The sequence below is a fragment of the Protopterus annectens genome, chromosome 1.part1 (assembly GCF_019279795.1).
Source record: "Protopterus annectens isolate FY-2018-M chromosome 1.part1, PAN1.0, whole genome shotgun sequence".
In the NCBI taxonomy this organism is placed as follows: Eukaryota; Metazoa; Chordata; order Ceratodontiformes; family Protopteridae; genus Protopterus; species Protopterus annectens.
This window is the reverse complement of record NC_056726.1, coordinates 1,215,185,987-1,215,200,307: the sequence shown is the minus strand read 5'-3', so window position 1 is coordinate 1,215,200,307 and position 14,321 is coordinate 1,215,185,987. Positions and strand designations below refer to the sequence as shown.

At 43.4% G+C, this 14,321-nt stretch overlaps 1 protein-coding gene across 6 annotated transcripts in view; it reads left to right on the top strand.

The window, feature by feature from the left end:
- EPN1 (epsin 1) overlaps positions 1-14,321 on the top strand; it is a 1,407,891-nt gene that overhangs the window by 340,097 nt on the left and 1,053,473 nt on the right. For all 6 annotated transcript variants that reach the window (XM_044080699.1, XM_044080709.1, XM_044080717.1 and 3 more), the window contains exon 2: positions 12,784-13,212. In XM_044080699.1, coding sequence (XP_043936634.1) covers positions 12,985-13,212 — 228 coding nt within the window. In that variant the 5' untranslated portion in view covers positions 12,784-12,984. The remainder of the gene's footprint in view (positions 1-12,783; positions 13,213-14,321) is intronic.

Sequence of the window (14,321 nt, the reverse complement as noted above, 5' to 3'; positions counted from 1 at the left end):
TACCTCCCTGGACTACATGAAAAGAGACATAGAGGAGCTCTCTGAGCAAGTAGCCCAGGCCGGTATGACCCTGACCTTGAGTAGCATCTTACCCTCACCAAGAATGATGCCACAATATGAAGACAAGATGATCAATTTCAACAATTGGCTTAAGTACTGGTGTCATTCAAAGGGGATCCAATGCCTGTCAGCTTGGGATGATATGCTCGACAAGTCACTATGCTTCGCTAGGGATGGCTTGCACCTGTCACCCCTGGGCTTTCGGATATTGGCAAAGACTCTTGCTACCCCCATAGTGCCTTTTTTAGGCAAGGCTCAAAAGACAAACCCATCTCCATAGGTATCACAAGGGATAAGAAACTAAGAGTAATGCTACTCAATGCCAGAAGTCTAAACCTCAAGATGCACACACTCAAAACTCTCCTTAGCATGGAGAACATCGATATCAGTGCAGTAACAGAAACCTGGTTCAGGGCTCCCGAGAGCACCCCAGCACTATCAGGTTATAACTCATACCATGCTTTTCGGCCCCAAAACTTGGACCGAACCACAAAAAGAGGGGGAGTATCGATATTCATCAAAGATACCCACACCTCCAGGTTGGTGGCAAAGCACGAAGCATCAGAGACTCTCCATGTGCAACTAACAGTGGGTAAAACTGCCTTCCAGTTTATAGCCTGCTACAGACCACCCTCCCAAACCCAGGAACCCCACTCGGCCTTCCTGAGAACACTGGAAAATATGAAGGTCTCTCCAAACACCATTATATTGGGCAACTTCAACTACCCAAACATGGACTGGGAGCATTGCTCTAGCTCCAACACCCTAGCCCAAAGGTTCCTAGAATTTATAAACTCAAATGCTATGGAACAACTTGTTACCACTCCCACAAGAGGGGAAAACATACTGGACCTGATCATCACCAACATGGGGACTCTATGCTCCAGACCAGAAGTGTATCCCTCACTGGTAAGATCAGACCATAAACTAATCTCAGTGGATATTCACATCCCGACCCCACCCCCTGCCCAGAAAACCACAGTGAAAAACTTCTCTAAAGCAAATTTCACACTCCTCAAAACCGAGGTGGAATCCTTCAAAGCCCCCAGGCCTGTGGAAAATACGGCCCAGACTGCAGAATCCTTTATAAACGCATTCTATGAACACCTTCAGGAATGCATGGATCATGCGATCCCAAATAAAACCAAGACCCAATCCACCAAAGGCAGACATCCTGTCTGGTGGACCCCAGCCATAAACAAACTGTACAATAGAAGGAGGAAGCTACTAAATGATAGAGCAAAATCCCAAAAGGGGAAGGCATCACTGATCAGTATTAAGACCATTTTATGAGTGCCCGTAGTTTTTTTGTTAAGGCCAGCTTCGAGAGAAAAATTGCACAGGACACGAAGGATAATCACAAGGCTTTCTTTAGTTATGTTAGGAACCTGGGTGGTAATTCCTAGATATGCTCAGAATTAGTCCAAAATGACAAAAAATACACCGAACCCACAGACATTGCCAACATCCTAGCTGACAGGTTCAACGCAAACTCCCCCCCCCTCCCCACCAAAAGGGCAAATATCTATCCCAGCAGAGTGCTGCCCCCCTGACATCTCAGATGCACAGGTAAGAGCCGCCCTCTCAAAAGCAAAAAACACAGCATCAATGGGACCAGACGGTGTCCTGGGCTGCGTCCTACATGAACTCCAAGAAGAGCTAAACCCAAACATAAAACTACTGTTCAATCTCTGCCTTACTACAGGATATGTGCCCAAAGAGTGGCGTACAGCAACAGTGGTCCCTCTCCATAAAGGTGGTGCCTCAACGGATCCTGGAAACTATCGCCCCATAAGCCTGATAAGCTTGGTCTGCAAAGCTATGGAAAGGATCATCATGGACCTCATAAATAAAGATATTGGGGACCTACAGACACTGGATCCTACCCAGTTCGGCTTTAAGGGCAGATCATGCCTCTTAAACCTGGTTGATTTCTTTGAAACAGTCACCAAGGCCATTGACGAGGGGAAGGTGGTCCACACAGCCTACCTGGACCTCGCAAAGGCTTTCGATACAATACCCCACTCAGGCATTATAGATAAGCTCACCAGCTTAAATATAAACCCCTGTGTCACTAGATGGATTGCAAACTGGCTCAAGGACAGAACCCACATGGTTAGAATTGCTGGAGCCATGTCAGACTCCAAACCAGTTACAAGTGGTGTCCCACAAGGCTCAGTCCTGGGACCTCTCTTGTTCAGTGTATATATTTCTCGAAGGTACAGGCCAACACGGAAGGAATGTGGCTGACCAAGTTCGCAGATGACTGCAAACTGGGCGCCATAATCGACTCTATAGTCGACACAAGCATCCTCCAAAAGGGCCTCATAGAAACAGACAACTGGTGCCAGAGCCATGGCCTCAAGCTAAATGCCAAAAAATGTATAGTCATCCCCTTTGGCAAAAACAAAGTGCCCACAAATTACCACATAGGTGGGTAATCCATTAAGTACAGAAGAAGTAATTGGGGACCTGGAGACCCAAGTTGATAGCAATCTCTCATTTGACAACCACGTGGCCAAAGTGGTTAGAAAAACATTTTATATAGCCCACCTAATCATGAAGGGATTCACATCTAGATCAGGGGAGGTCATCGTGCCTCTTTACTCATCCCTCATCAGGCCCATAATTGAGTACAATGCCCCTTTTGGGATGTACCTTACCAGACACCTGCAGCAACTGGAAAGACCCCAAAAGTACCTCACCAAGAGGATCAAAGGGCTCTAACAGATGCCATATGCTGCCCGGTTAAAGAAACTCCAGCTCTACTCAGTGGCATACCACCTGTTCAGAGGCGATCTGTGCCTGACGTATAAAGCCATGTCCAACCCGGAATTAATGGACATGCTGCACCTCAGAAAATCCAAATCCCATCGAGCTACGCGCTCAAGAGACTTGAACCTCAGCACTGAAATAAATAGGACATGCTGGAGGGACAGATTCATAACCTAGAGGCTCCCTTCACTCTGGAATAAAATCCCAGTCCTGGTTAGGCAGAGTCCCTCATTGACTCTCTTCAAGAGGAATCTTGATGAGTGGATGGGAGATCATAGGTTTACCCCTGGTATCACTTCTGTGTCACTGTTAGACAGTGGCACAGTATACTAACCTCGAAAAAGGGCATAGCAAAATAAATTTAAAATGGGTGGCGAAAGCCAAACACATTCTGGCTAGGCTTATAAATGCCAGAGGGCAGATAGCCTAGTATGAACCTATGTTACACAAAGGACTTTCTTTTTCATCTATTAAAATCCACGCCTCAGCTATTTCAGCTCACTACAACACGGATCCTCCCTTATTTTCACATCCACTTCTAAGGCAGTATCTCAGAGGGGCAAAAAACATTAGGCCTCCCAGGAGAGCGCCAACACCAACTTGGGACCTAAATTTTCTTCTGAAAAAACTTACGCTGCCACCTTTTGAGCCAGCTTTCTTAGCTGACTTAAAGTTTATATCATGGGAGACTGCCCTGCTGCTAGCAATTACTTCAGCCAGAAGAGTCTCAGAGCTACAGGCACTAATGGCAGCAGAGCCTTTCCTCATTTTTCATCAAGACAGTGTTTCTCTACAAACTAACCCCTCCTTTATGCCAAAGGTGGTATCCAGTGTGGCTCTAAATCAAAACATCCACTTACCCACCTTCTTTCCAAATCCACAGAACAAAGGAGAAAGACTCCTGCATTCCTTGGACATTCACAGGCGACTACGTTACTACTTGGATAAAACTAAAGCTTTCAGAAAATCTGACCAACTTTTTGTTTCCAATGCTACAGCATCACAAGGAAAGGCCATCTCAAAACAGACCATTTCCAAATGGATTGGACATTGCATACGTTTTTGCTACACCCATCATGGAAAACCAGTTCCTGCAAGAATAAGGCCACACTCCACCAGGGCAGCAGCTACATCTACAGCCTTCCTCAGGGGGGTGCCAACCAAGGATATTCTGGACGCTGAAACTTGGAGTATAGTACACACCTTCACCAAACACTATCACTTACCATTTTACTCTAAGACTAGAGCTGGCTTCGCCACTGCAGTTTTGCAGGGCCTTCTAGCCTCCTCTAACCCTGTTTGACTCCACTTCCCATCCTTAGCTTTGGGGTTCTACCCAAGTGTGATGACTGCAGCAGGGTAACATGATGAACATAGAACAGTTTTGTACCTACCATAAATGTAGATGTTCGAGTGTATACCCTGCTGCAGTCCAGGTTACCCTCCCTCCATCCCCTCTGACCTAACTAAAACCTTTCAATACCTTAAAATCTGATACAACCTTTGTAGTGTATTTGCTTATAGCTGGAGGGATGTTTTGTTTGTGCTAAGTTTTTATTATTGGTACTATCTACTGACCATTTTTGGGGGGGCAGCTGACATCTGGGGCAAGAAAAACTGAAGAAAATGGCATTGGATGCCTCTTGTATACCCCTGGCGCACTGACGTCAGGGAAGAAGCGACAGCAACCGACGCTGGACCAAGACTTTGGAATTCAGGCCGACTGCGGGACCGCCTGACGACAGGATAACCCAAGTGTGATGACTGCAGCAGGTTATACACTCTAACATCTACATTTATGGTAGGTACAAAACTGTACTTTATGCTTCATTTACTTGCTCAAAGAAATCACACCTGGTACCCTGTCAAATTATATTCCTGGGAGCAAGCTTGAATACAACTTTCCAGATGGCTTTCTTCACACCAGAGAAACGGATTAATTTGACAACCTACTTCAAACAAGTGGCCACAAAAACCCAGCTATCTGCAAGGCAAACACTGCAAGCCTTTGGGTTCATGTCCTCCTGCATTCTTCTAATTTCATATGCAAGGCTGCATATGAGGAAACTACAGTGGTATCTCAAAAGCCTATGGTGTCAACATTCACAGGATCTAGAAGCGATGATTCCTATGTTATCTTGCCTGTGCCTAGAGTTCCTCTGGTGGGCAGAGGCTTGCCACCTAAACAGGGGACTACCACTCACACTACCCACTGCCACCCAAACCTTAACAATGGACGCATCAGACTATGCATGGGAGGCTCACCTGGCAGGGAAGTGCATTCAGGGCAAATGGAACCCAAGTCAAATGCACCTGCACATAAATCAAAAGGAAATGTTATTTGTACAGAATGCTCTGGCAGTCTTCAAGGACCACATTCTTCCAGGACAACTAATGGTAAAGATGGACAACACCACTGTTATGTGGTACATAAACAAGCAGGGGGGTACACATTCTTACCCCCTCTGCAGTCTAGCCATGACATTGTGGACCACAGCCTTGAGCTACCAAGTGAATCTACAAGCTCAGTTCCTGCCAGGAAAACTAAATACACTGGCAGACGGACTAAGCAGAAACCTCATAGACCCACATGAGAGGAAACTGGAACCAAGGATTTTCAACATGTTGACAAGCAAGTGGGGGAGCCCAGAGATAGACCTGTTTGCCTCCCCCCAAGAACCATAATTTGGACAAATTTTGCACAAGGATTCCCCACAAGCTAGCTTGGAAAGTGGGTGCTCTATCCTTCAGATGGAAAACCTATCAGTTTATGCCTTTCCTCCTATACCTCTGCTCTACAAGGTACTACTAAAGATCAAACAGGACAAGCCAAGGATGATTTTAATTTCACCAGACTGGCCACGACAACACTGGTACCCACTCTTGCGCAGTGTGTCACGCTTGGCCCCATGGCACCTGCCTCAAACTCCTTCCCTGTTGTCTCAGCAGGAGAACCAGACTCTGCACCCTCAGCTGCAAACCCTGAACCTAGCAGCCTGGCTAATTACCTAATCTCTCCTTTACCATCCCTCAGTAAATCAGTGATGGATATCATTTTAGAGGCAAGGAGGCCTAGTACTAGAAAATATTATGCTGCAAAATGGAAAAGATTTTGTGCCTGGAATCAATCTGAAGGGATGAGCGCAGCAGTGCCCAATTTACCTCAGATTCTACAATACTCTACTGAGATGCTTCATAAGGGCTTGTCCTTTTCCTCCATCAAAATTCATGCCTCAGCCATTTCAACTCATTACAGCACACAGCCTCCCCTCTTCTCTCACCCACTCCTCCAGCAGTTCCTCAGCGGGGCCAAAAATTTAAGGCCACCCAAGAGAGCTCCAACTCCAGCCTGGCACCTTAACTTTGTCTTGGGGAAACTCACTCTTCCTCCTTTCGAGCCATCTGCTACTGCAAATTTAAAATTCCTTTCCTGGAAAACAGCTTTCCTTTTAGCAATCACTTCTGCAAGAAGGGTTTCTGAATTACAGGACCTTATGGCAGTGGAGCCTTTCAGCATCTTTCATGCGGACAGGGTGTCCCTCAGAACCAATCCCTCTTTCATGCCCAAGGTGGTATCCAGTGTGGCTCTTAATCAGTCCATTCATTTGCCTACCTTCTTTCCTAACCCACAGAAAACATGGTAATGGATACTGCACTCCTTAGATGTGCACAGGCAACTTAGATTTTACTTTGACAGGACTAAACCTCAAAGGAAATCTGAACAACAGCTGATGGCATTTGCTGCAGGGACAGAAGGGAAAGCTATTTCAAAGAAAACCATTTCAAAATGGATAGGCCACTGCATTCATTTCTGCTATAAGCACCATGGAAAACCTATCCCACAGGGCATCGGACCCCATTCAGCCAGGGTTGCATCTACCTCCACAGCCTTTCTCAGGGGCGTCCCTACCAGGGACATCCTAGAAGCTGCTACCTGGAGTTCTGTACATACTTTCACCAAGCATTATCATTTGCCAATTTTCTCTTCACCAAGCATTATCATTTGCCACTTTTCTCTAAATCCAGAGCTGGCTTTGCTACTGCAGTCTTGCAGCGCCTTTTATAGCTGGTCCTAATTATATTTAAATTCCTCCTCCCAACCTTAGCTTTGGGAATCTGCCCAAATATAATGACTGCAACAGTGAAACACAAAGAACATAGTACAGCTGTGTACACTTACCATAAATGTAGATGTTCAAGTGTATTCACTGTTGCAGTCCTGGTTACCCTCCTTCCAGCCCCCTTTTTTCTTTTGGCTATACCTCTACTCTCCCGTACTATACTCAAAAAGCTTTTTGGTGTATTTGCTTTTTTGTTGGAAGTATATCCTTGTAATTATAGATTTATTTGCTTCCCATTAGGGGGGCGCCTGACATGTGGGGCAAGAAAAATTGATGTAATGGCATTGGCTGCATGTTTTATACCCCTGACGACCTGACGTCATGGAAGAAGGGACAGCATTCGACGCAGGACCCAAGACTTTGTTAATCAGGCCGACTGAGGGCTACTGCAAGCAGATAACCCAAATGTAATGACTGCAACAGTGAATACACTCTAACATCTACATTTATGGTAAGTGTACACAACTGTACTTTCCCAGTTCCTCTGTCAAGTAGAGCCACTGGAGTGATCCCCGAGGTAAATTTTCTGTTTCCCATCCACCCATCAAGATTTCTCTTGAAGAGGGCCAGTGAAGTGTTCTGTTTGACATGTATGGGAAGTCTATTCCATAGCATGGGCAGTCTCTGGGTTATGAACCTGTCCCTCCAGCACGTTCTGTTGATTGTGGTAATGAGGTTAAGGTCTCTGGAGCATGTGGTGCGGAGGGATTGGGATTTCTTTAGATGTAGCATTTCTAACAGAGCTGGGTCAGACGTCGCTTTGTAAGTCAAGCAGAAATCGCCTCTAAGTAGGTGATATGAGACAGAGAATAGTTGCAGTTTTTTTAGACTGTCCATATAGGACAAGTGTTTAAGGCCTAGAATTCTCTTTGTGAGGTACTTTTGTAGCCTGTCCAGTTGTTGCAGGTGTCTAGTGAGGTACATGCCAAATGGGGCATTGTACTTAATTGGCCTAATGAGGAAAGAGTGGAGGGAGACAATGACCTCTTTCTTCCTTGATGCAAAACCCTTAGTAATGAGATGTGCCACATAGGACTTTCTGACCACAATGGCAATGTGGTGGTCGAAAGAGAGGTTGCTGTCAGTCCGTGTTCCCAGATCTCTTATAATGCCTTCTGTGTTCAGTGGACTACTGTCAGTGTGGTAATTCATGGGAACCGGGTTTTTCCCAAAGGGGATGACACATTTTTTGGCATTGAGCTTAAGGCCATGGTTCTGACACCAGTCGTTGGTCTCAGTGAGGCCTTTCTGTAGGATGTTAACATCACTTGGGGAGTTAATAGTAGCTCCCAACCAGCAATCATCTGCGAACTTTGTCAGCCAGAATCCCTTCGTGTTGGCCTGGACTTTAGAGGAGTATATTCCAAACAGGAGAGGACCCAGGACTGAATCCTGTGGGACTCCACTCGTGACTGGTCGGCAGTCTGACTTGGAGTCAGCTACTTTCACACTGTGGGTTCTATCTGTGAGCCAGTTTGCAACACACCAAGTGATACAGGGGTTGATGCCAAGCTTACTGAGTTTTTCTATGATTCCGGAGTGGGTAATGGTATCAAAGGCCTTGGCCAGATCAAGGTAGGCTGTGTGGACCACCTTGCCTTCTTCCACAGCTCTGGTGACTGACTCAAAGAAGTTCAAGTTGAGCAAGCATGATCTACACTTCACAAAACCAAACTGTGTGGGATTCAGAGTTTGGAGATTCCTTATATCCTTGTTTATTAGGTCCATGATGATGCATTCCATAGTTTTGCATATCAGACTCGTTAGGCTAATGGGGCGATAGTTCTCGGGATCTGTAGTCACTCCTCCTTTGTGGAGAGGGATGACTGTAGCAGTGCACCATTTGGTAGGGACAAAGCCTGAGGTGTGGCTGTGATTGAACAGGGCACACAGGTGAGGTGCCAGTTCACTCTGTAGTTCATGTAGAACACAGCTAGGGATATTGTCATGTCCCGTAGAAGCTGTATTCTTGGCCTTGGACAGTGCTGTTTTAACCTGTGCAGAAGTAATACTGGATGCCTGGCAATCTACTGTTAATGTGATTGGTCCTTTGGGAGGGGATAGAGGGGTAAAGCTGGCACTGAATCTGTCGGCCAGTATATTGGTAATATCTGTTGGCTTGGTATAGAGGTACCATTGTGCAGTAGCTCAGAGCAAATCTGTAATGTAAAATAATTCTTTGGAGAAACAATGAGGTTCAATGGAAGGTGGAAATAAAGCAATGGGTGCAATATTGGAGTGAATTGTACATGAAAATAATGTAAACTGTAAAGGTTTGTATTATGTTAATGTATGTGAACTATTTTTTTGTCATTTACCCAAACAATACTGCTATTCCTTAATACTCCCTTAAACTCATCCTGCAAATGATCCTTGTATTATGCAGGCTGATGTAGAGTCCCACAAAAAAGACAAGTTAGTGTTTTTGTTTGTGTATGAAAATCCAAGATGCTGCCTGTCTGCTTACTTTATTTTATGCCCTGTCTTGCTGGAGAAGGGTTCACTATTTATGATCTGAATTGTATTTGATGATAATGATTTCTATTTTAAGCTAAGTGGTGGTATCTTGTGAATAGCATTGCAAAGTTTGTAAGCAGGCTGACATTTCTGAAGAGTGGCTTGGGCATTTAATTTTGTTTTGTCATTTTTTATTCCTTTCTGCAAATGTCACAGTCTTGACTGCCCACAAACACACACACCCCGTACCTCTTTCATGCTGAGTTTGATGGACTAGCCTGGCAAGGTGGTAAACTATTTGCAGGCACTGCTATATTGCCCCTTTTTTTTCCCTTTTAATTTAAGTGGATCTTCTGCAGTACTGTTGCCCAAAAGTACAGTAGAGAGTTGATTATCCGAACATAGATCATCAGAAACGTCAATTAGAACCAGCCTTCCAAAGTTGTTGGTTAGGAAAAATCATAAAGTCTGAATATGCAAACATTATACGCATTTGCTTGAGCATGGTTTTTGAGCTTGTAGCCGGCTTGTGTGTGAAAAATATTCTTTATTATCCATTGGAATTGCTGAATCGTTGAAAAGCGTATTCCTGCATGCAGAAAAAAACAAGATTTTAGAAGTTTTTTATCTTGTTCAATTATATGTTTGATTATCCGAACTACGTAGGTCCCAATTGGATAATCGACACTCTGTGTGCACGTAGCACGCTTAGAAATATTTTGTATGTCATTTGGAATTAAATGTTGCAGCATAATAAATACTATCTGATAATTTTCTTCTGCCCATAACTGTCAACCTCTTGGCACAAAAAATCTGGACAAAGCCAAAAATAATGGGTGTACAGAGCCCCAAAAATAGGGCCAAATTTTAAATATTGCTGTTGTAAACTTAGAAAGTTGCTACAATAAAATGCCTTGTGTTACCCTGCATGTTCTGAAGGATATGAAGTCTGAAACCCATGTCTGTCATCTAGTGGATTCAGTCCTCACTGATTTGCCACAAAAATTTTATGAGGAACAGACCAAAAGTATGAGAGAGAAATCAGGACATTCTGCGGATATCTGGACAGTTGAGAGGTACGCTTCTACCTCTTTCCCTCAGATTCTGTGCCTCCAGAGAAGAAGAGAGTACAGGCAGGGTGGAATGGGTGGAGAAGAGTGTCAGGAGTGATTTGTGACAGACTGGTATCAGTAAGAGTGAAAGGGAAGGTCTACAAGAGTGTAGTGAGACCAGCTATGTTATATGGGTTGGAGACAGTGGCATTGACAAAAAGGCAGGAGTCAGAGCTGGATGTGGCAGAGTTAAAGATGTTAAGATTTGCAATCGGTGTGACTAGGATGGATAGGATTAGGAATCAGTATATTAGAGGGTCAGCTCATGTTGGACAGTTTGGAGACAAAGCAAGAGAGACGAGATTGCGTTGGTTTGGACATGTGCTGAGGAGGGATGATGGGTATATTGGGAAAAAGATGCTAAGGATGGAGCTGCCAGGTAAGAGGAATAGAGGAAGGCCTAAGATAAGGTTTATGGACGTGGTGAGAGAGGACATGCAGGCAGTTGGTGTGACAGAGCAAGATGCAGAGGATAGGAAAAAATGGAAGAGATGATCCGCTGTGGCGACCCCTAACGGGAAAAGCCGAAAGAGGATGATGATGTATGCAAGTGTGTGTGTGTTTGTGTGATCTTATCTTGCTTCATTCTGTTAGTTTGCAGGTCATCTTGACCTGTCTTTGGAACCTTTTTGACTTTGCTATTAATTATTCCAAGGTCACATTGTGTGTTTGGTACCATAGCCTTGTGGAAGACAGAACATTGGTCCCGTACTGGCTTTCAAAAGGGATTCTGCTGCTTCAACTCCTGTTGAATAGCTATTGTATTTAAGATTGATAGATTAACTTCAGTTATTTTATGTTAATTTTATATCTAGTCTCTTGGAAGGTGTTTGTTGCTGGCCATCACCCCTGCCTATGAGATGCAGGCCCTTATCCAAAAAAAGAACCTTTGTTGATCATTCACATTAATCGTATGTCACTCAGGCTAACTCATTTTTTTTGCGCTTGAGAATGACCATCAGATTGTTCCTAAACCAGCTCAGTCCCCCCCCCCCCCCCCAGGACAAGGTCTGGGTTAGAAAGCACTCCATACATTAAATGTGGACCATCTGCTTACATTTTACATGAACAGAGTGGTCTTACGTTCAGGAACAATGACCACTTTTGCTTTGGGTATTGTAGAGCTTGCAGTGACCCTTTCTTGACAGTTGCTGTCTTTATTAGGTTATGTCTTTACGGAGTTACAGCTCATTTAAAGATGCTGCTCACCAAAGCCACTTCACAGGGGAGCTTGCTTTCATTATGTGCCCATTTTGGATGTGTGAATGAACCACTTGGTCATATGTTCACATCTTCAGACTGATGGCCTGGCCAAATTTTCCCTACTAGAATAAATATCACCTGTGGTCTTCCCTGGAAAAAAAGGTTAATAGCCTTGTGGGACTGTCCTGGTTAAAGGATGGAGAAATAAATTTAAATAATTAAATGCATACATACATGCATGCATAATTAATTAATAAACTTTAGTATTTGGCATTCCATGCTTTTAGTCTTTTGACCTATCTCAGATATATCCTCCTGTGTTGTTTGGGGTGGCAGTTTTTTTTTTGTTTGGAACCCTTCCAAATAATTGCCCATGGAGGTTAAGCACTCACTGTCCGACTTTCTGCACAAGGTTGTAATTGCCATTAGCCCCCCCCCCCCCCATCATCATGTAGATGGGCTTTCTGTTCAGCAGCTACAGATGGACTTACTTGTTAGGAAGATAATTTTATACATTCTTTGTTTGTCATATTCTACTCCATAGGGGTTTATACTTGGAAGTTTATTGAGCATGTCTGCCTCCGTTGGTGCCATCGTGACTTGTGCTGACAAGGAGGTAAATGCAAGAACTAAAGAATATTCAGAGTTGTGCCATGTTAGAGATACCAAAAAAAGAAATCTAAATAATTGTCTCTTTTGCAGATAAACTTATGTGATGAGTAGGTGTTTTATTTAGACCAGAGTACTGCTTGGGGTGGGGTAATGCTGTTAAATAAGGAACATGCCAAGTAATGCTGGAGGAATGGCAGTATGAATATGATGTTATCCTTGCTAATGGAGACTGTTGCTTAAAAATGACATGCAAGATCAGTGGCATCGGGTAATAGCAGCCTAGTTGTTGTAAAACTGCAGCCTTTCTTCAAAAATCTACTGTTAGAGGGAGTGTTTACAACTGTAGTCTTTAATAAATTAGTTTATAATGATATTTTATATGGAGTTTATTGGTAGAAAACTGGGGTCAAACTCAGATCAATAATCTGTGTTGTTTCTTTCAGATGCTCTTCCATTTCTGAATGCGTGTTTATGTGGGGGCCCCATATGTGGAACAGACCTGGTCATGCATTCTGAAGATGTTGAAACCTAAATGGAATTATTGAACTCGCAACACTGGTCACAAATTGAAGTGCTAGTAAGATTGCGTGTTCTTACTGCTTGACAACAACTCCATTGCTTAGGTTTTCCCCTTAAGCAGCACAATGTCTACCTCATCTCTCCGTCGCCAAGTGAAAAATATTGTCCATAATTACTCTGAAGCTGAGATCAAGGTTCGGGAAGCCACTTCAAATGATCCATGGGGGCCATCCAGTTCTTTGATGTCTGAAATTGCTGATCTCACTTACAATGTGGTTGCTTTCTCTGAAATTATGGGTATGATCTGGAGAAGACTAAATGACCATGGTAAAAACTGGAGGCATGTTTACAAGGTAATGCATTGTCACTGTAATCCAAGGAAAAGATGTATTTGTAAATTTTTTTAGACGGCTCAATTTTAATAGTCCGTATTTCTTTGGATCTATTAAGATTTTCAACCCACGTTCTAGTCTTAGTGTATTGTAAGACCTGGCTGCTGATTTCATTTGTAACTCTTGGTATTTCAGTTTGCTCTTGTGATCTTTCATGATACTGACAGGCCACAATAGGAGTGCAATTTAGTAGTCACTTGTGTTGAAGTCAGAACAAATCATGTCTAACTGTTATTTTTTACCCCACTGTTTATCCTTACCAAGTGCGACATTTAAGAAATTAGTCAACATTATTTAACGTCTGTCTCTGGAACTGATTCTTCCTGATCTGTGGTACATCCTTCTCTCAACTTCTATGGCTCTTGTTTTGAAAGAGCAGGGTTATCCACCACTTTCATGTTCATGCAAAGGATGGTATGGCAGTGTGGGTAAACCCTGTAGATGTGTCTGGCAGTTGACAGTCTAAAAAACAAATGGACTGTTGTATTGATTTTGCTCTTGCTTTGAGTGCTGTCATAGCAAGAACTATTAAAAAATTGTAATTCATTCCTGTGGTCTAGTGGCTGCTCTTTAGTAGTAGTGTACCCTTTTTTATGAATGTCTTTTGTCTGACTATTTAGGCATTTACATTAATCATTGTAAGTGGGATGATGAAAACAATATAACGGCTTTGCTACACAATGAAGTGTTCACTCATAATATGACCTCTCAAAGCTCAATGTCTATCCATGCAAATGTTTTTGATAATGCTGGAAATGTTGAAATTGTAAATGTTTTGGCACGAAATACAGTCTCCAATCAAGACGTAAGGTTGCAAAGTCCCATACCAAATGCTTTCAATGGTTCTGTTGCTCAAATAGATAGCTCTGTAAGCAATATACCAAACAACACAAATGTTTCTGTTGCCAATGTTTCTGTGACTCAGATGTTTAGAACTGTTTCCACAAGTAATAACGTCTCTATAGGCAATAATGTTTTTGTAGATAATACTGTTAGCTCTCACACCCCAACACCAAATGCTAGGATGTCTTCCGCAGCTCACACAGTTTGCCCACCAAGCCTGAGGTTTT